Source organism: Ylistrum balloti, unplaced genomic scaffold (assembly GCF_031769215.1).
Source record: "Ylistrum balloti isolate Yb309-2 unplaced genomic scaffold, AGI_CSIRO_Ybal_v1 Utg370324, whole genome shotgun sequence".
Taxonomy (NCBI): domain Eukaryota; kingdom Metazoa; phylum Mollusca; class Bivalvia; order Pectinida; family Pectinidae; genus Ylistrum; species Ylistrum balloti.
In genome coordinates this window covers 981,046-1,004,460 of record NW_026782237.1, presented here as the reverse complement: position 1 = coordinate 1,004,460, position 23,415 = coordinate 981,046, and the positions used below count along the sequence as shown (strand labels likewise).

At 34.8% G+C, this 23,415-nt stretch overlaps 1 protein-coding gene across 1 annotated transcript in view; it reads right to left on the bottom strand.

The window, feature by feature from the left end:
* The window catches only part of LOC132553400 (myosin-13-like), an 85,742-nt gene that overhangs the window by 31,671 nt on the left and 30,656 nt on the right, over window positions 1-23,415 (bottom strand). Inside the window, exons 2-16 of the mRNA XM_060217647.1 lie at window positions 17,587-17,738; window positions 16,539-16,794; window positions 15,678-15,859; window positions 14,737-14,881; window positions 14,236-14,361; window positions 13,645-13,770; window positions 13,115-13,282; window positions 12,766-12,891; window positions 12,447-12,614; window positions 10,095-10,220; window positions 9,662-9,727; window positions 8,238-8,399; window positions 7,720-7,799; window positions 7,262-7,358; window positions 41-126 (exon numbers count right to left, since the gene is read on the bottom strand). Coding sequence (XP_060073630.1) covers window positions 41-126; window positions 7,262-7,358; window positions 7,720-7,799; window positions 8,238-8,399; window positions 9,662-9,727; window positions 10,095-10,220; window positions 12,447-12,614; window positions 12,766-12,891; window positions 13,115-13,282; window positions 13,645-13,770; window positions 14,236-14,361; window positions 14,737-14,881; window positions 15,678-15,859; window positions 16,539-16,794; window positions 17,587-17,738 — 2,066 coding nt within the window. The remainder of the gene's footprint in view (window positions 1-40; window positions 127-7,261; window positions 7,359-7,719; window positions 7,800-8,237; window positions 8,400-9,661; window positions 9,728-10,094; window positions 10,221-12,446; window positions 12,615-12,765; window positions 12,892-13,114; window positions 13,283-13,644; window positions 13,771-14,235; window positions 14,362-14,736; window positions 14,882-15,677; window positions 15,860-16,538; window positions 16,795-17,586; window positions 17,739-23,415) is intronic.

Here is a 23,415-nt window from a genome sequence, read left to right as displayed (position 1 = left end):
TATGAGTACAGTTTACTTGTAATATGTGACAAGGCTATACCTGAAATGTTCATTCTCATTTCTTAGTTGTTCCACTTTGCCTGTAAGTTGATCAATATCATGAAGCTTGGCTAAACTGTTTTCTGACTGAAATATATAAACAGAGAACAAACATGTACTGTTGATTCCTATTCTACTGAGTTACATATCTTACATAAATACAGCATAATTATTTATTGGATAAATTAGTATTTTAAAACATGTACCATGCTGGTCACAGACTGAAGGTTGTGGAAAACATAAAATCTAAATTTTGACCTTCTCCTTGTATAAAACAATTATCTAGAGACATACATTTAAATGAGACATTTAATTTTTGTATGACTTGCAATTTTCCTTGAAAGACAAAGCTACATGCAATGAATGAGTCATTAACAGCAGAAAGATATTCTGTTAAAGAGAAGGAGTTTCATTAAGTACTTGATTTACGAACTTTAACACACATTTGACACCTGTAAAGGTAAACACAGATCTACAGACTGGTTACAATGTCAATATATAGACTACAGAGAAAGTAGCCTACCTAATGAAACAGTGGTGATTTATTGTTTTCATTATATCTTAAGGAGAAGAGATCAGGCCCAAAGTCAATATTCAATAGTCAATGGGGCTCATTATGGGTGAGACACGTTTTAACAGGCCTTAAGTAACAGGATCTGCCTGATACAGTTTCCACCAAAACATGTTATTGTCAATTCTGATCAGACATGATCAATTTCTGAAATCTATAACAGTGACAGACTCCAGTAAGCTTCGTTACTGAATCACAGCAGCAATGTATATTGTCTGCCACTAACAAATGTAATGAGACCATATTACAAAGTAAGAATATTAAAAAATCAAATCAATAAAAAGTAAAATGAAAGATGGACGCTGCACATGTACATCAAATTTTGCATACAACTTAAAACAGAAAAATCACAAATATATGATAGCTTCATAGTTATGTTTCACTTCATTAAAAATGAACAGAACATTTTAAATTATGTTACTTTCATACTATCACCAACACAAGTTGTCAAAGATATTTCTACACACTTTCCTGATTTCATATATAATTATTGACACGAAAAAAATGTTAAATGGTAAAAAGGTCAATTTAATCTCCTGAACTACCTGCCTAATTGTACCTATTAGTATATCAGTATTTCTGGTACATTTAACATGTCAAAAAAAAAAAATAAGAAAAAAAAAAAAAATTGTATTTAAATGTCCACTATCCTTACAAAAATCTGTTACCTTTCAAAAATACACACTCACACACACAAAATCAAGAAATAACTACACTTGTAACTAAGCAGTTACCTTGTAGTTTAAATAACTGATTTCAGTAATATGATATCGGGTAACTTCTCTCCCCTCTACACCCTCATAATACCATGAAGAAGAGCCAAGGGTATCAATGTACCAATATTGTGTACAATTTCGTGCTTATCAAAGCAGAATTAATTGGTGTTTAAAAGGCCATGTAATCTTCTCAAAATACCATTTAGGTATCAAACATTCTGTATCAATATTGAAAAGTGATATGGGCACCAAATGGGAAAATTTCACATGAATTTATGAAATAAAATTTGTAAATTTTGATATTTGGTTCTAATTACATTTCAATATTCAATATATTAATATCATTTACATATATTTAATCGAGACAAAATCTTTCATCATGAAAGTTTACAGATAGCCTAATGCATGGTGATGATAAGCCAAAGTCACAATATCCAAACATATGTTATCCATAAATTAAATGGACAATACCCCCGTGTGGAACCTCCAGTAAGTGATACATCAATATGGGGGAATAGAGACCCTGCTAATTAAGTGACATTGAACACATTCTTGTCATATTTCTACAGTTTCCTAGCCATTGGCATTTAAAAAAAATCATTTTTGAATTATGAGCCTATGTTGATATAAGGCATATTATCTCTCTTTATTTCACAGCTTTTTATGGATTTCAAAAATGTTTCAAGTTTCATTACAATTAACAAACACAGCTGGTTATCAACAGATTTTTTTACACTAAGCTGCTAACAGGAATTGGATCCTAACAGATATTAGGAAAACATTTACTCCTAACAGATTTAGAACTAATAACAGGAAGTGATTTACTCCTAACAAAACTGATGACAGGAAGTGATTTACTCCTAACAAAACTAATGACAGGAAGTGATTTACTCCTAACAAAACTGATGACAGGAAGTGATACACTGCAAACAAACTGATGACAGGAAGTGATTTACTCCTAACAAAACTGATGACAGGAAGTGACTTACTCCTAACAAAACTGATGACAGGAAGTGATTTACTCCTAACAAAACTGATGACAGGAAGTAATTTACTCCTAACAAAACTGATGACAGGAAGTAATTTACTCATAACAAAACTGATGACAGGAAGTAATTTACTCCTAACAAAACTGATGACAGGAAGTAATTTACTCATAACAAAACTGATGACAGGAAGCAATTTACTCATAACAAAACTGATGACAGGAAGTCACTTATTCTCACAAAACTGATAACAGGAAGTGGCTCCTTATTCAGCTATGACGTTAGATTTCTTCCACACCATATCAATCTGATAAAAGGAAGTAACTGATCTACAGTAGGATAATTACAAAAGGAATTGTTTCATCCATTCCAGCAACTGGACAACAGGGACTGGACTGGGTTGAATTACAACATTAAGTGGTTCATCCATCAATAAACAATAGCAGGAAGGTGTTGATTCCTGAGCACCTGGACAACAGGAAGGAAGTGGCTGATTCATTACAGTGAAATTATAACAGAAAATTGTTCACTCAATATTGCTGCACATGGGATAACAAGAAGTGGTTTAAATCACAACAGGAAGTGGTTCTTCCACAGCACATCAGAATACGCAGTACCACAACAGAATATGGCTCAGCCACAAAAGAATGGATGCTGATAAAAAGATCCAAAAGTGAGGATGGGTACAGTTACCCAACAAAAACTAGACAAGAAGGTGGTAAAATATGAAGTAACAGAAACAGAAGAGGGAATGCTGGAGTCAAAAGCTTGAGACAGATGGACAGATTTCACCTATAGAATTCCAAAAACATTTTGGCCTTACTCTGTAAAAGGAAAACGGAATTTTAAAAATAAAACAAGATATTCCCAAACATAAAAAAAATTTATTAAATTTTATTTGCAGTTTGTCAGTAACAATACATCAAATCTAAAAACTTTAAAATGTAATTATAGTCATATTAAGTACCAGTATGATATTGGTCAATAAGTATTCCAGGCATGTCATCTAATCTCTTGTAGATAATTTGGAACTGGAGTTATCATCATAGATTAAACAGGAGTAAATATGGATAACAAGGAGTGACATTATATTGATTTTTTTTTGCAAAATTTGATCTGATAACTGATGATGTAACCAATATATTGAATTCACAATCTTTTTCTCTAACTACTGACTACATAATCATCATATTTTGGGGTTCAATTAGTATTTTAAAGAAATTCATTAAAGTTTAATTGAATGTATATACATTTTACTTATCATTCATCAGAAATGACATGAAATCGCTTCAGTAGCTTCTTTTGAATTGTAAACAAAGCAGCTGACATTTATAAATGAATGTGGAGAACAGGAAAAAATGTTTTTTACAATTACAACTATATACCACTCCCATTGTTTTTCTATAGTAGATACAAGTACATCATCTAATTATCATCTCAGTAAGAATATAATGTAAATATTACTAATAAAGGAAATCATTTAAATATTCACTAAATAAGATTAATATATATATATATATATCATTAAACTGTTGAGGTATATATTTGTAAAGGTACCCATTCCCAGCACACCCATTAGCATGATCTTCTTCAAGGTTAAATACACAGAAATAACTAGACCAATCCTACAGTCAAGTCTAAACAGGCTTGTACATCCTACAGTCAAGTCTAAACAGACTTGTACATCCTACAGTCAAGTCCAAACAGGCTTGTACATCTCATAGTCAAGTCTAAACAGACTTATACATCCTACAGTCAAGTCCAAACAGACTTGTATATCCTAGTCTAGTCTTAACAGACTTATACATCTCATAGTCAAGTCTAAACAGACTTGTACATCCTACAGCCAAGTCTAAACAGACTTGTACATCCTACAGTCAAGTCCAGGCAGACTTGTACATCCTACGGTCAAGTCCAAACAGACTTGTATATCCTAGTCTAGTCTAAACAGACCTGTACATCCCATCATGGTCAGCTATAAACAGGGATGTTTATACATCCCATAGTCAGGCCCTATCTGTGTTATCTACTTTATATATATATTTATATATTCATGTATATATCAGATTCTTGTTCATTATTTCCACTGAGGACGAGATTTAGCTCATTTTGCTTTGGTAATGAAACCATTAATGTTATGAAATTTCATGAAAATCATTGTGGGTATAAATTACTGGTAACCATATGAGGCCTCTGAAGGTTGGATGGCCTCTATTGAAAAAGTAACTTTTGAAGTGTTCAGTGAAAAGTAATTTTTGAAGTGTTCAGTGAAAAGTAATTTTTGAAGTGTTCAGTGAAAAGTAATTTTTGAAGTGTTCAGTGAAAAGTAATTTTTGAAGTGTTCAGTGAAAACTTATTTTTGAATTGTTCAGTGAAAAGTGATTTTTGAAGTGTTCATTGAAAAGTCATTTTTGAATTGTTCAGTGAAAAAGAGCAACAGTGAAATATATAAGCAAACAAAGTAGGTTATGAACAAATGACCTTTCAACTCAATGTCAGATCTCTTTTTTTGATGCAGTAAAGCAGACAATCTTACATTATCTCTAACAGATCTTGTTGTTGATGCAGTAAGCAGACAATCTTACATTATCTCTAACAGATCTTGTTGTTGATGCAGTAAGCAGACAATCTTACATTATCTCTAACAGATCTTGTTGTTGATCCAGTAAGCAGACAATATTACATTATCTCTAACAGATATTGTTGTTGATGCAGTAAGCAGACAATCTTACATTATCTCTAACAGATCTTGTTGTTGATCCAGTAAGCAGACAATATTACATTATCTCTAACAGATCTTGTTGTTGATCCAGTAAGCAGACAATATTACATTATCTCTAACAGATCTTGTTGTTGATCCAGTAAGCAGACAATCTTACATTATCTCTAACAGATCTTGTTGTTGATCCAGTAAGCAGACAATCTTACATTATCTCTAACAGATCTTGTTGTTGATGCAGTAAGCAGACAATCTTACATTATCTCTAACTGATCTTGTTGTTGATGCAGTAAGCAGAAAATATGACATTATCTCTAACAGATCTTGTTGTTGATGCAGTAAGCAGACAATCTTACATTATCTCTAACAGATCTTGTTGTTGATGCAGTAAGCAGACAATCTTACATTATCTCTAACAGATCTTGTTGTTGATCCAGTAAGCAGACAATATTACATTATCTCTAACAGATCTTGTTGTTGATCCAGTAAGCAGACAATCTTACATTATCTCTAACAGATCTTGTTGTTGATGCAGTAAGCAGACAATCTTACATTATCTCTAACTGATCTTGTTGTTGATGCAGTAAGCAGAAAATATGACATTATCTCTAACAGATCTTGTTGTTGATGCAGTAAGCAGACAATCTTACATTATCTCTAACAGATCTTGTTGTTGATCCAGTAAGCAGACAATATTACATTATCTCTAACAGATCTTGTTGTTGATCCAGTAAGCAGACAATATTACATTATCTCTAACAGATCTTGTTGTTGATGCAGTAAGCAGACAATCTTACATTATCTCTAACAGATCTTGTTGTTGATGCAGTAAGCAGACAATCTTACATTATCTCTAACTGATCTTGTTGTTGATGCAGTAAGCAGACAATTTTACATTATCTCTAACAGATCTTGTTGTTGATCCAGTAAGCAGACAATCTTACATTATCTCTAACAGATCTTGTTGTTGATGCAGTAAGCAGACAATTTTACATTATCTCTAACAGATCTTGTTGTTGATCCAGTAAGCAGACAATCTTACATTATCTCTAACAGATCTTGTTGTTGATGCAGTAAGCAGACAATCTTACATTATCTCTAACTGATCTTGTTGTTGATGCAGTAAGCAGAAAATATGACATTATCTCTAACAGATCTTGTTGTTGATGCAGTAAGCAGACAATCTTACATTATCTCTAACAGATCTTGTTGTTGATGCAGTAAGCAGACAATCTTACATTATCTCTAACAGATCTTGTTGTTGATGCAGTAAGCAGACAATCTTACATTATCTCTAACAGATCTTGTTGTTGATGCAGTAAGCAGACAATCTTACATTATCTCTAACAGATCTTGTTTTTGTTGCAGTAAGCAGACAATATTACAGTATTTCCACAGTGCTGAGGATCAAAACAGAACTTGTTTGGGTAAATGATTTGTGCAATATGGAATATATAGAAAAATTGTTAACTAATGAAGGTCAAACAAGGTCAATACACACACTCTATCCCTAACACCCTGTTACACCCTGGAGCTGAATGCTGAAACCTGAATTTAAAAAACCAAAAGAAATAGACATAACCATGCTGTGACTACATTACCTTAAATGTTTATCATCTGACTTTTCACCTCAGTGATTGCAAAAATTGTTCAAATGGCCTTTTTTGATAATGTAAATCACTATTTATGTTAACCATCAAACTCAACTGATAGGTGCCAGAAAATGATGGCAGTGTAACAAGGTTGTATTGTCATAGTCAAAATAGGTCTGTTTCCCTTTTTAGTGTAAAATACATACCAGGTAATAATTTCAGAATTAATTTTTAGTGAAACATTTCACTGGGTATAAACCGAGGATATTACTGACACTAATTTCATATCAAGGCCATGAGGAAATGGTCACCTGAAATTTCATTATCAGTTCAGATCCGAGGCTTAAATATTTGACACTTGCAATTTAAATGTCACTTGAGAATTTAAAGGCTGCTTGAGATTTAAATGTCATCAGAAACGTCACCTGAAATTTAATAGTCATACCATTTCTGAACTTTGTTAGGTCAAACCGCATTACCAGAACACCACCACACAAACACAGTGAGAATGAAAGAGAAAAGCTGTGATTTCAGAAATTGTAACCCATTCACCCAAAAGAATATGAATGGATTCTACTGTGACTGATTTGGGCTGTGCTACTGTTGTCTAGAGGGAAGACAGGGCACAAGTCTCTTACACTCTTTGTGAGGACTTCCTTCTGTGTTTCCAATAGTTTGATCATCTGTTCATTCTCAGCAGTCTCCTGTATCAGCTTTCTGTTTTCTGCTTTTAATCTAAAACAAACAAAAATAGGTTGTCATTTCAGTGACACATTTTTGTTACTTTATAAACCACTGATTTGCTTAATCATCAGTTTTTTTAGATATGACTAAGCAGGGACGTATAATACATTATACGTCCCTGGACTACGCAAGAGCTTCAGTTTTAATGGAAATCAATATATAAGTCCTTCGATCTACCCAGCAGTTTTACATGAATCAAATTCTTATTGAAGATGCAGGTATAAAGCGTTATAATACATATACAATTGTATTTATTGTGTCATAATATATTTATGTCCTGACACTGAGTTTTGTTAATCAGTAATTTGTTTGATGATATTTGAAGTGAAGGTCAGATAACTCCTTAACTTACTTTGTAACATTTTCCTGTTGTTCTGACAGTGTCTCACATTCCTCCTTTAGAGCTCTGTTTTCTGTCTTCACCTTTGAACCCTGTGGGATAAAGATTAGCACGCAATCGCATCACACTGTTAGCAGAACACACCATAGCACTTAGCACTAAATTCAGTCTACTCACAAACAACATAGCACACAAGCTAAACACCTACTGATGATGATGAGCACAATGATGACGATGAGGACGATGAGGACGATGATGATGGCCATGATCTTACTGATAAGTAGATCTATCTTATTGAAATATGTTATGTATTAGCAACATAATTTACTTCGGAGAAATCCTCTAAAGTATCCAGATTCTATGCATCATTTCCTTCAAGCTGATTATCACACTTTAAAGTAAAATTTCAACTCTTCAAGGTCAGTTTTAACAACAAACAACTGAACACCACTAAACGTTTTAACAACAAACAACTGAACACCACTAAACATTATCAGCCTACATCTATAAAATGTTTAATAAATACTTACAATATCATCCAGTTCTTCACATCGGTCCATCAAGGCCTGTATCTCGGACTCCTTCTTATGGACTGAGGCAGTGAGGCGGTCACATGTGTCCTTCCAGGTATCCAGCTCTTCCTGCGTGGCCATGGTCGAGGATCGTATGTCTTCGTTAGCCTTGCGCAATTTCTGATAAAAAAGAAACATTTACATACTTTGAAAGTATCCTTATTATGTTTGTGATGTACAAACATATTCCACAGTAATTGAAAAATAAAAATCTAATTGCTTAATTGTAAACAATCGTTCTGTAGTGGTAGGAGGTAAATTGTTATCTGATTAAAGCTCAGTCTTCTCTGTCAAAATCTCTCATTTACGATTTTTGTTCTAAAACATTTACAGTCTCTAAATGCTTCATAATGAATCTAAAAAACATAACACTGATGATAAATTTATAGGTATTTAGTGAAAAATGAAGTATTCAGAAAATCATCAACTGTCTAATGACAAGACAAAAGAAAAATGGGAGAAAGTCAACTTAAACAACTTTTGATTAGCTAATAATAACATTAAACAAAGCACTCCAATCGACACAAACTCACCAAAACTAGTAATGAATTGATAAAGGAGTATAGAGAAAAGGTTGATTTATATATAAACAATACTTAACAAGGGGACAGCGAAACTGTGTTTCGGTAAAGGTTATCATTTTGTATGGTTCAAATTCAAAAGGATGAACCAAACATCTGAAGCAAAATATGTGTTTTTCATTGAAATCACAAAAGAAACCTATATTTTTGTATATTACTCTTTTTCATGACTGTTTCATTTTATCACAAGTATATGCCATCCTGCAAAAATTGTGAGAAAAACAAAACCCTTTGAAAATAACAAACTTCACAGAATATGTTTATGTCATGAAGGACTAATTGTTCACTTAAAAAAAATTAACACTAAATAACAGCAATCAAAGAATTAATTAAGTGTTTTGAAAATAGATTCTTTTCTAAATTCTGAAAAGCAAATTAAAGCAAAATAATTTCAAATCAAAACAATTTTAGAATAAATTGGATCAACCACTTCAAAATTTGTAATACAACAGATGAAAAGGTGAATTTTTTCAGTTAGTGACTTGCCCTGCTATTAGCCCCACTTTCCAGTAAGATTATCTGTCAGAAGACAAAGAATCATCAATATGGTATGCACTTTCTAACTGTAGCAGAATAACTGTTGGAATGTATAATCTATTTGAAAAATTCCAGATACTTCATACAAAATCAAAAACATATTAAAGTTTGAATTTTAACATTGAAGTCAACGATGCCAGAAAGAAGGAGCCGAGCATGCTTTAAAGGATATGATGTACACATATTACAGCCAAACATTCTGGTGTTACAATGAGCACAGGTAAAGATCCAGGTCAACTTAACAGTTTTAACAGATATACTTACTGTTTCTAACTCTTGGTTCTTGTTATGGAAATGTGAATTTTCATGGCGGAGTTCTCTCATTTCATTCTGAAACATTCAAGAGAATTTCAGTCAACAGAATGGCAAACAGGTAACACATATATGTATGTATAAAGACCTTTATTTTATATAATTTCACACAAATTCTCGAGAATCTCCAACAGGTCATCCACTCTATAAACCTCCCAGTGTCGTTTAATTTTTAGATCGTATGTATATATAGAGAAATCAAGGAAGGGATATGACAATAGGATGATAATTTACTATGCTAAGAGTGGTATTCTATGTGCTTTTCATCAGTTTTCCTGTTTTAATAAATAAAATTTCTTACATTTCCTCAAGGGCACAAATAGTTTGCCATCTCTTAAATTACGTTGAAAGCTTGAACAGTTTTTTTTCCACTTTTGTAACATACAGAGAGCTTCAGTTCTTCATCAACAGTCAACTTGATTCTCATTTCTATAATTACCTTGAGAGCATGAATAGTTTCATCAAATTCTTCTCTTTCACGTTTCATATCTTTTGTTTTTCCATCAGTCATCTACAGAATAAAACATATTTATACAAATAACTTCAGTTTACAGTACAGAGATAATGGGAATATGGTTCTTCGTCTCAGTTTGTGGAAAAACAATATCAACACAGCAGCTCCCTCCCTCTAGATATTAAATGAAGGTGTGATTAACAGATTTAAATATGATAAAAACATACTTTGTAAAATTACGTAATTCTTTGTTTAAAAATCAGTTTCTGTGTTAACTTATACCTGATATAAGGATATGGACACTTGTTATACAGACATCAGAGACTTCCCACAACAGTTAGTCCCATAGAATAGGGTTTTACATGTATGTGTTATACCAGCTGTTTATAAGACATGGACGTTTTAATAAATAATTTTTGTGATACATAATGACCAATCTGGAATTAAAAACTTATATCAACACTTCACACTACAAACAGTTAGGGTGGTCCATCACCATTAGTCAGAGGGGAATCAATTCTCTCTCTAATCAACACATGTACATCAGACACTTTTTGGTTTGTCTTTTGTCAATTTGTCACTTAATATCACACTTAAGTTACCAATTCACTTCACCAGCTACAATCCAACCCACAGGCATAATAAGTTTTGATTATGCGTAATTGTTGATGAAAATAAATCAGAGACATGTTACAATTAAGCAAAAAAGTTTATACTGGTAAGTTCTTAAAAAAAGAATCTTCATAAGCATATTTTTAGACAAGATCTGTTCTGTCAACATCAGTAAATATAAAGTAAGCCAATTGCTACAGGGCACCAGTATCATAATAAAGGAACCAGAGGCTTGTAATACATGAATACAAATGTTTTCAATCCCAAAAATACAGTGCAGCTTACACAAGATTTAATGATACATTGATAAAAGCGACAATTTTAATAGCATATAATCAAGCCACTGCCATATTGTGTCCCTCCACTACATACTTACCAACTGACCTTCTGCAGGTTTCTGAACAAACTACCGTACAAAAATCCACAGTCAACACACATCACATCCAACAATTAACACAATAATGTTAGAGGCATTTTCCCACAAAATATAAACCCAACAATAAAACCTCAGAAACTAAGAAATTTACCACATCTTGGATCAACTGTGCATAAAGAAAAGTCTTAATTAAAGTTACAATTAATTGAATGACAAAATTCTTTTATCATTACATGTGTTTAACATTATAATTTTTAATTTCTATGGTATCAAACGACCTTTCTTGAAAACTTCAATTAAAAGTAAATGTAAAACTGAGAAACAGAATCAAGTTGGCTTGTTCCATGCAGTTAGTCACCAAACGAGAAATCTGGACAAAAGTGGACTAGGGGAGATAAGTACTGACAAAAACATATATAATATGAAGATAACTAGTACATATTTTCCAGAGAACCTCATGATATGTGACACTGAACTTTGAATTTTTGAATCTTCATATCCCACAAACTTTCAATATCAATATATGATGTGGGAGATTAAAGGTGGTGGGGGTTGTCAGAAGGACCATCTGCCGAGGATGTGGGAAAGTTTTGATGATGGGAGTAGTCATAAGGACCATCTGCCAAGGATGTGGAAGAGTTGAAATGGTGGGGGAATTTGGGGGGATCATCAGTTAAGAATGTGGGGGAGTTTAGATGGGTAGTCTATGACCCGGCAGTCAAAGGTGAGAGAGGTTCGATAATAGAGGTAGTCGAAGGGAGCATGGAATCAGGAATGGACCACCAGCAAATGGTGTGGGAGATTAAACCACCAACCTCGTAAGAAATGGAAGAAAATAATGTGTGGGGAAACTCGTCAAATTATCAGAGACTTCAACACTAAAGAACCATCAAATACAATCAATTAATGTGCAACCCAAATAAAAACTTGCCATTTTGTTGTAATATTCCATGGATAGTACTCTCTGAATAGGAAATAAAATATAAGGACTTCAAATCTTACTTCAACAGAACCATATTAAGTACATCTGTAACTAAAGAGAGTAATTATAATGCATCTATTCACTCATGCCTATACATATTGTGTATATTTATCAAGAGAATCCATGAAGATGGACCATTTTTAATACTATCCCGACTCTACTCCTTATTAGTCCATTTGGACCTCACATCTGTAATTTTCAGTGAAATTAAACAACTACATCGATGGGCAATGAAAATAAAAATTATGTAGTACAAATAACACATCGCTCCGTGAAATCATACTTAATGGCATGTGCCGCGAACTCTGTTTACCTTGCTAAGCCTTTCCACTTCCATCCGAAGGCGGTCCTTCTCCTGGTTAGCAAAGTCCTGTTGCTGTGAAGACAATTTTTTACCATTTTCCAGCACACTGATTTGTTCGAGGGCTCGCTCGTAGTAAGCTTTTACTGAGGCCAGGTCTGATGTTATTTCTTGGTTCACCTAGGAAATCAAATCACCGCAGATAATAAATCACAGGTAATCAGAAGAATGCAGGAGGATTGTTAAACAGCTCATGAGGTTAACCTTTATTGTACATTAATTGATTTTTCTTGTTTTTTTTTTTTATCTTTAAACAGCTCATGAGTTTTACCTGTTTCATTTCATGAAGAGCATCCTCCATGGCATTTTTCTCCATGTCCTTGTTCTTTGCGACTTTCTTGACCTTCTCAACTTCATCCTGAAGGTCATTTATCTGTTCCTGCATAACACTATTGGCCTGAAATCATCAACAGAGTCAGTTAGCTTTATAAGCCATCACCAATCTGAAACCTATAGAGCATTTCACAATATAACACTATTGGTCTGAAACCTTTAACTTTCAGGTAGTTTAAAACATTTCTGACCGGGAACCTCAAGCAATACTTCACCAATATGTTTTAACCGACAGACAATCATGACAGACTTGGTCGATTACGTGTGATATTCAGTACCATACTGACCCGATCTAACTGCTCCTTGTTGACGATGAGTTGTTGGAATTTGTTATTGAGGTCCATCTTTTCCTGGAAGAGTCTGTCTTTTTCCACAATGGCACTAGAGGCCTTAGCCTGCATGTCTGTGGCTTTGACCTTGTGATTGTCCATCTTCTTCATCATTGTTTGTTTCTCCTACAGAGAAAGGTGTAGGATGAGGGAATGTAACAATTCTATGGATGTCTATATCCCTGTTGTCTCCACAGAGAACCATACATCTATTCAATAAGTACTTTGGCTGTTGCACTTTATATCTTAAATGTGTATCACTGGTTTTTTGTCATGTGCTCAAAATACACTCAGTATCAACTGGTTTGTTTCGTGAGACAGGAAGAGGCAGGAGTCAATTACTTTTCATTATCCCAATGTATAGCAAACCTCTATACATAGAATGTAATGAAGACAAATCTCCTTGTACAGAATGTTATTTACTTTAATTAGTTGATTTATGTGATTAGACACTAAATCCTTTGAGTACTAAGTACAGTTGTACTTACATCAGCTAAAGATTTCCATGAAGAAGCCAGTTTTTCATTTTCCTCCTTCATTGAGTTGGTCAGTGCCCTGAGTTCTGTCAACTGACCTGTCAGCTCAGCTAGTTTCCTTGTGAGGTCAGCATTCTCCTATAGAATATGAACAATTTGACTATAATCTTCTCTTTACAAAATAAAGAGAAAACTCATTTGATTATTTTGTTGGTGGTGCTAACACACAAGGTTGAGTTCATTGTGTGCTAGATATTACACCAGACAAATAAGTATTATCCCCAAATCTAAGAGGCAATATCACTAAACTGAATCCATGGCATCGTTCATTTTCTGCTCAGGCTGAGGGTCAAAATGTAGGTCAAAATGACCTACTTTAGGTACATGGCACATCACATCATGCAACTTGACCCATGTACATCCATTCAAGTACATCCCCCTAACTGTGATGTATCCTTATATTAACCTTTGCCATCTTTGTATTTAGTAAATGCCATCCTTGTAATAAAAAATGCCATCCTTGTATTAACCTATGCCATTTTTGTATGAACCGATATTTCCCAGTACCCAAGGCCATATATATGCATATTATTAAGACATTACCTCCTTGAGTCTGAGAATTTCTGTCCTTAGATTTTTGTTATCCTCCTCCAGTGGTTCAAACCTGTCCTTGGCTAGTCTCATGCTTTCTTTAGTAACACCTAATTCTCGTGATAGTGTCTCTTTATCCTGTACAAATCATACATATAGTACATACTTTCAAATTCATGTTACACATCATGTAATGTGTTACAAATAAAGTACACAAATTATCACATACATACGACTGATTTCAAGTTCAAGAACTTTCATGGTTTACACACTTTGGAGATACAATTTCCTTGGTTTTGACACTTCAAGATACAATTTTCCTGGTTCTGACTATTCAAATTAAAATTTTCAAAGTTCTTCAAAATGCTTGACTATATAAAGCTTAACGAATGTCATCTTTTTCACACATTACTGTATTCAAACATCAACAAATTAATTTTTTACTTTGTTACAGAAAATTAACACTTCTGGAGCATCAATTATTACAGAGTGTAGGTATCAATGTGGCCCTACCTGCTGGAGTTTTTGGTTTTCTGACTCTAACATAGTGAGTGCTTTGGTAGACTGGTCCAGAAGGTTTATCCTTTTCTGATTATCTGTCTCGGCCACCATGTGCTGGGCTTGTAATGACCGCAGGGCAAAATCTAACTTGTCTATTCTGTAACATATACAATACTTTCCTCTGATGAAACTGTTTTTACAGAAATATTTCGAATAACTTTATCATTTTTTTTAATCGAAGGTCTTTCCTATGCATTTCATCTAAAATTTTCTTTTGATTTTCAAATACTGGAATTTTGACAGGACAACTGTATAATATTTGTTGGCTGCAAATGAATTATGTGTGTCAGTGCTGTAGTTGTTCATCCTTTTTAAGATTTTGCGAAAATTTCTGGTTCACTTTTTTTTTCCATAAATAAATTCAATGCAAAAATTCACAATCACAGACCTAATCAGTATTAGATGTTCAGATAGTTTAGGCAAGTTAATAGACTCATCCCAATAATAAAATACTAACTCCACATTGACTTAAGCCAACCTATTGTAGAAACAGATTTTGCAAATCATTTCAATCACTGAAGACAGATCATGATGTTATTGGGCAAATTTGACACAGCCAGACTGCAGAGTGAAATGTATTTTTCATATCAGTAATTCTCCTATCAAGATAGTGTCTATTCATCACCGATATGGAAGGACTACTCAGGGGTCACTTTAAAGTGCTATCTCCTGAAATATCCTAACCTGAACACAGGAATGATACTTATTGACTCTCTCTTACCACTTGACAAGCTAACCTGAAGTGCATTTAATGTACATATTAGCTAAACATAAAGGCATGAAAAGAGGTGGGGGAGGGGGGATATAAAAAACATCAGCATTATGGTGAGTCCGTGAACATTTACTAACAGGTAAACTAAGTAGCTGACAATTACATGAGTTGAATTTAATACCTGTCCTGCATTTCTTGTCGGAGTCTAATGTTTTCCATCCTGAGTATATCTTTATCTTGTTCTGCTTCTTCTAACATTTTTATCTTTTTTCTATATTCCATTTCTTTAAACTTCAGGTCCTCCACTAAGATTGTGTTTCCTTTTGCAGAGTTCTCTATTTTTCCTAGTCTCTCACTTTGAAGCTGAAACAAATGACACAGCAACTGTTTTATTCATTTATGAAAATATGATCTTTTACTAAAGTATTGACGAATAAAATTGGAGCGATTATCAAAATTCCTTCTTTAAAACCTTTTACTACTTTGTCGACCAAATAAACAATTCAATTCATACAACATTGTGTTCATACCATTGAATAGCTAACAAACTCTGATTCAGTGAATAAATATGTTTTAAAGTTCATTTCAATTGTATCAGAACTGGGTTGATTATCAGCGACTAGTTAGCTAAGTAGGTCGAGCATCTGTCTAGAATTCAGAAGTCCAGGGTTGGAACCCCAGTCTGGCAGTACATTTTTCCACTCCTGTTATACAATCAATAGAAATATCTATTTTGCAAAACTTCTCATTCAGTATCTAGAAATAGGCAAGACTGTTGTAATTTTGTCGTATAAAAGTCGGAGGGTCATGTAACCCTGGTAAACTACTAGCCGCAATGTACCACTCGGCTAGAGAGAACTTCTCTTTAGCTCGATTGGTTGAGTGTCAGACTAGTAAGCCTGGGGTCCCGGGTTCGATTCCTAGCGGAGGCATTGGGATGAGAAATGACCTCTGTTACAATCAGATTCAGATAATACGTTATTTCTGAAGTAACAAGACACATCAGAGAGTAAATAATTGATACGTAAAGACATCAGCTTACCTCTAATGTGTCTTGAGCCTCCTTAAGTTTATGCATCAGTACACATCTTCTATTCTCACTGTCCTCTAGAGAATTACTCATCGTCTGAAGGGATCTGTCCAAGGTGGGGCTATAGTGACTAGAAAGGGGAGTTAAATCCTGTGACATAAAGGAGCCATTGAGTCTGTTCATTGACTGTGACCGAACCATTGGACCAGAGCTGAACCGAGGTGTGAGTGCCATGTCGTCTCCTGAGTTGAATGATCTTTTCATGGAACTGTAAACAAATAAAACATTGTATATTCAGAAGTTCCAAATATAATACTCCTATCATAACTTGTTATTTTATGATTTTTTCATTGTCTATAGTCATCTGTCTTTAATTTGTATATGTAATATTCAACATGCTACTAAGACGTTCTTTTGGAGGAAATTCATAAAAAAATTGCATCAGCATTTCCCACCTTGATCAGAATGGAAAAACAGACACTTTCACATTTTACAGAGAGATGTTCAGTACATTGGATGTATTCAACTTTAAAACACACCAACCTAAGGTCAAATTAGCAAGGCATTGTGAACAATATAAATCCCCTCATGATTTCATCTTGATTAAAGAACAACAAAGAAGACAGCTAAGTATGTGTAGTTTGATCAAAATCCCTTGAGGAATGAAGTCATTAGAGTATTGACAATGATTTTCTAAAATAGTAACTAATGGTGACGTTGACAATGATCCTAAAATTATGAAACTTTTCTTCATTGAAATCATTGTCACTTGTGTGAATGTTAAGTTAGACTGAAATCCCTCATGAAATGAAGCCACTAGTATACTAGCCAAAGTAACAGTGACCTTGACCTTCACCCTATAACCTTCAAATTCAAACTTGTCCTAGATGTCATGGTCATTTAGAAGTTGTGATGCTTGATCAAACTCCTCAAGGAAAGGAAAGAAGCCATTACAGCACAGATGCAGAATTTCATTGTACCAATATATATATGTTACACACAGTAACACCTCTATATCCCCTCCCAAACATTATTTGTGAAAGGATAGTAATTGACCTACCTGAATCCACTGTCATTATCAGGGAAGACTGTGACCTTGGAGTCTTGCCATGACCCCCGCATGGGCGAGTGACGGGGGACAATCAGGGGAGTGCTGTTGAAGTAACCCTGCATGTCACCGTCAGGATTATCCCTCACCGGGACGGTGTCTACCTGCTGATGAACAAAAATAACAACTTTTATGAACAACAGATGAGTAAAGCATGGTGATAGAAAACAAGTGAAAAGTGAAGAGTACAATTGATAGATATTAGATACGTAACAGCAGTATGTAAGTTGGGAGACAAGTCTCCTGCCAAGGGTTCATTATAAACATTCTGGACATCACATAACTAAGCTCTTGTCCCTTTCATCAATCATAAAACATGAGAACTAACTTAATCGTGCCTTGTGGAGATGTGATTGGATGTCCTTTTCTTTAGGTAACATGTGATTGGGTGTCATTTTATTTAGATAACCTGTGATTGGATGTCCTTTTCTTTAGATGACATGTGATTGGGTGTCATTTTATTTAGATAACCTGTGATTGGATGTCCTTTTCTTTAGATAACATGTGATTGGGTGTCATTTTATTTAGATAACCTGTGATTGGATGTCCTTTTCTTTAGGTAACATGTGATTGGGTGTCATTTTATTTAGATAACCTGTGATTGGATGTCCTTTTCTTTAGATAACATGTGATTGGGTGTCATTTTATTTAGATAACCTGTGATTGGATGTCCTTTTCTTTAGATAACCTGTGATTGGATGTCCTTTTCTTTAGGTAACATGTGATTGGATGTCCTTTTCTTTAGATAACCTGTGATTGGATGTCCTTTTCTTTAGGTAACATGTGATTGGGTGTCATTTTATTTAGATAACCTGTGATTGGATGTCCTTTTCTTTAGATAACATGTGATTGGGTGTCATTTTATTTAGATAACCTGTGATTGGATGTCCTTTTCTTTAGATAACATGTGATTGGGTGTCATTTTATTTAGATAACCTGTGATTGGATGTCCTTTTCTTTAGGTAACATGTGATTGGGTGTCATTTTATTTAGATAACCTGTGATTGGATGTCCTTTTCTTTAGATAACATGTGATTGGGTGTCATTTTATTTAGATAACCTGTGATTGGATGTCCTTTTCTTTAGATAACCTGTGATTGGATGTCCTTTTGTGATTGGATGTCCTTTTCTTTAGATAACATGTGATTGGATGTCCTTTTCTTTAGATAACCTGTGATTGGATGTCCTTTTCTTTAGGTAACATGTGATTGGGTGTCATTTTACTTAGATAACCTGTGATTGGGTTTGATTCTCTATTGAGAAGCTGTGATTGGATGTCCTTTTCTTTAGGTAACCTCAGATTGGGTTGGATTCTCTATTGAGAAGTTTGGATTGGAATTCCACAGGACATTCACTTCAGACATTACATTTGGTCACAAACTTCACCATTCAACTTGGACACAAACTTTTTCTTGGACACAAACTTCATCTTTTACATTTTGATCCAAACCTTTTTCTTGGGACACAAACTTCAGTAATTCAGATTGGGACACAAACTTTGACCACTTCTAATTCTCCACATATGTTATTCATCTAGGCCTTACAATTAAAACTTTTCTTAAAAGCCTTTAGGTGTATATTTGAATATCAATTAAAGGTGATTTTGTCTCCTTATAGATCAAATAGATTTTAGAGAAACCAACAATAAATTCTAACAGCATCTGGTAATTGTGCACAACATGGAAAAAATCTAAATAAATTCAATAAAATTTTAACATCCTGTCAGGCCTATTTTGACAACAGATTGCATACCTATTAAGTACAGAAGTTTGTGTATATAGTATATTACAGACACCTTTTATCTAGAATACACTTTTACAGGGCAAAAGGTTGTCAAAAGTTTGGAACTATTCCAACTTCAGGATTACTATGATAATAAGTTAAACTGAGTTGTCCATGGTAGGTGATGTTATGATCTGAAGAATCCTTCATTGTCACTTCATTGTACCAAACTGGCCTTATAACCACAGGAATCCTTCATTGTCACTTCATTGTACCAAACTGGCTTCATAACCACAGGAATCCTTCATTGTCACTTCATTGTACCAAACTGGCTTCATAACCACAGGAATCCTTCATTGTCACTTCATTGTACCAAACTGGCTTCATAACCACAGGAATCCTTCATTGTCACTTCATTGTACCAAACTGGCTTCATAACCTGAAGAATCCTTCATTGTCACTTCATTGTACCAAACTGGCTTCATAACCACAGGAATCCTTCATTGTCACTTCATTGTACCAAACTGGCTTCATAACCACAGGAATCCTTCATTGTCACTTCATTGTACCAAACTGGCTTCATAACCACAGGAATCCTTCATTGTCACTTCATTGTACCAAACTGGCTTCATAACCACAGGAATCCTTCATTGTCACTTCATTGTACCAAACTGGCTTCATAACCACAGGAATCCTTCATTGTCACTTCATTGTACCAAACTGGCTTCATAACCACAGGAATCCTTCATTGTCACTTCATTGTACCAAACTGGCTTCATAACCACAGGAATCCTTCATTGTCACTTCATTGTACCAAACTGGCTTCATAACCACAGGAATCCTTCATTGTCACTTCATTGTACCAAACTGGCTTCATAACCACAGGAATCCTTCATTGTCACTTCATTGTACCAAACTGGCCTTATAACCACAGGAATCCTTCATTGTCACTTCATTGTACCAAACTGGCTTCATAACCACAGGAATCCTTCATTGTCACTTCATTGTACCAAACTGGCTTCATAACCACAGGATATCCTTCATTGTCACTTCATTGTACCAAACTGGCTTCATAACCACAGGAATCCTTCATTGTCACTTCATTGTACCAAACTGGCTTTATAACCACAGGAATCCTTCATTGTCACTTCATTGTACCAAACTGGCTTCATAACCTGAAGAATCCTTCATTGTCACTTCATTGTACCAAACTGGCTTCATAACCACAGGAATCCTTCATTGTCACTTCATTGTACCAAACTGGCTTCATAACCACAGGAATCCTTCATTGTCACTTCATTGTACCAAACTGGCTTCATAACCACAGGAATCCTTCATTGTCACTTCATTGTACCAAACTGGCTTCATAACCACAGGAATCCTTCATTGTCACTTCATTGTACCAAACTGGCTTCATAACCACAGGAATCCTTCATTGTCACTTCATTGTAACAAACTGGCCATCATAACCACAGGAATCCTTCATTGTCACTTCATTGTACCAAACTGGCTTCATAACCTGAAGAATCCTTCATTGTCACTTCATTGTACCAAACTGGCTTCATAACCACAGGAATCCTTCATTGTCACTTCATTGTACCAAACTGGCTTCATAACCACAGGAATCCTTCATTGTCACTTCATTGTACCAAACTGGCTTCATAACCACAGGAATCCTTCATTGTCACTTCATTGTACCAAACTGGCTTCATAACCACAGGAATCCTTCATTGTCACTTCATTGTACCAAACTGGCTTCATAACCACAGGAATCCTTCATTGTCACTTCATTGTACCAAACTGGCTTCATAACCTGAAGAATCCTTCATTGTCACTTCATTGTACCAAACTGGCTTCATAACCACAGGAATCCTTCATTGTCACTTCATTGTACCAAACTGGCTTCATAACCACAGGAATCCTTCATTGTCACTTCATTGTACCAAACTGGCTTCATAACCTGAAGAATCCTTCATTGTCACTTCATTGTACCAAACTGGCTTCATAACCTGAAGAATCCTTCATTGTCACTTCATTGTACCAAACTGGCTTCATAACCACAGGAATCCTTCATTGTCACTTCATTGTACCAAACTGGCTTCATAACCACAGGAATCCTTCATTGTCACTTCATTGTACCAAACTGGCGTCATAACCACAGGAATCCTTCATTGTCACTTCATTGTACCAAACTGGCTTCATAACCACAGGAATCCTTCATTGTCACTTCATTGTACCAAACTGGCTTCATAACCACAGGAATCCTTCATTGTCACTTCATTGTACCAAACTGGCTTCATAACCACAGGAATCCTTCATTGTCACTTCATTGTACCAAACTGGCTTCATAACCACAGGAATCCTTCATTGTCACTTCATTGTACCAAACTGGCTTCATAACCACAGGAATCCTTCATTGTCACTTCATTGTACCAAACTGGCTTCATAACCACAGGAATCCTTCATTGTCACTTCATTGTACCAAACTGGCTTCATAACCACAGGAATCCTTCATTGTCACTTCATTGTACCAAACTGGCTTCATAACCACAGGAATCCTTCATTGTCACTTCATTGTACCAAACTGGCCTTATAACCACAGGAATCCTTCATTGTCACTTCATTGTACCAAACTGGCTTCATAACCTGAAGAATCCTTCATTGTCACTTCATTGTACCAAACTGGCTTCATAACCACAGGAATCCTTCATTGTCACTTCATTGTACCAAACTGGCTTCATAACCATTGTACCAAACTGGCTTCATAACCTGAAGAATCCTTCATTGTCACTTCATTGTACCAAACTGGCTTCATAACCACAGGAATCCTTCATTGTCACTTCATTGTACCAAACTGGCCTTATAACCACAGGAATCCTTCATTGTCACTTCATTGTACCAAACTGGCTTCATAACCTGAAGAATCCTTCATTGTCACTTCATTGTACCAAACTGGCTTCATAACCACAGGAATCCTTCATTGTCACTTCATTGTACCAAACTGTCCTTATAACCTGAGGAATCCTTTGAGGGATCAGTGAGTTATCATCATGGTCACTTAATTGTGGCAATGTGCTCTCATGACCTGAGGATAACATTTGGGGATCAGCGAGCTATTATCATTGTCACTTCCTTATTTGAAACAAGTCTTATCCTTTGGTGTGCAATGACCATTCAGTCAGCAACTAATTGTACAAAATATTCTGTGTACACGTTCATTATTTCTTAAATAACTATATCTTATTTATCATTTTACACCAAATAATCACATTTCTAAGACAACAATTTTTATCTTAACCACTGCATCACTATATTATTTTCAAATTGACTGGTTTGCACACAGTTGGTACATAGATAACAACAGATTTTAGCAAGAAATGTCAGCAGCTGAAATTATTTGAAATTAAAGTTTTTACCGCATGTTGAATATATTGTAAGACTAAAAAGTCACTGAATATAATATTACAAAGCATTGGACATGACTAGCTGTAGATAATCAATAGGCTAAAAATAAATATCATGTTTCATAACTCAAATCCACATTACTAAAACCTGTACCTAAAACTACACCACCACTACTTTCCCAAAAAAGGAAGCTCATGCATTGCAATGCTTAATGCACTAGATAGATTAGGACAGGGCCTGAGTTACAAGATTTCTTTCAACAGCAAATTTAGAGACTGAGGAACACAATAACTCTATGTATTTTAATTCATAGTTTGTTTTTGCTGGGCTCATCATCCTGTGAACAGCCATGGTCTTTTTGGGGCAGGGCATCCTATTATAAGCTGATGACTATCTCATTGAACAACATATGGGAAGTCCATCGCATGCCATCCATAGCAAGGTAAAGTGTCTCCACAAAAGATACAATCACATCATCACAAACTGGTCTGTATCTCCGGAGAAACACAAACCACCACAGGTACATTTTTGTATTCAGAACTGGATCATGCACCTTTGATCTTCATCTCAGGTTATGAAGACCCAATACTCTCATCAACTGACCTATTTGTTATACTGCAGAGATGTATTTACTAGCTATGACTGGATTAAGGA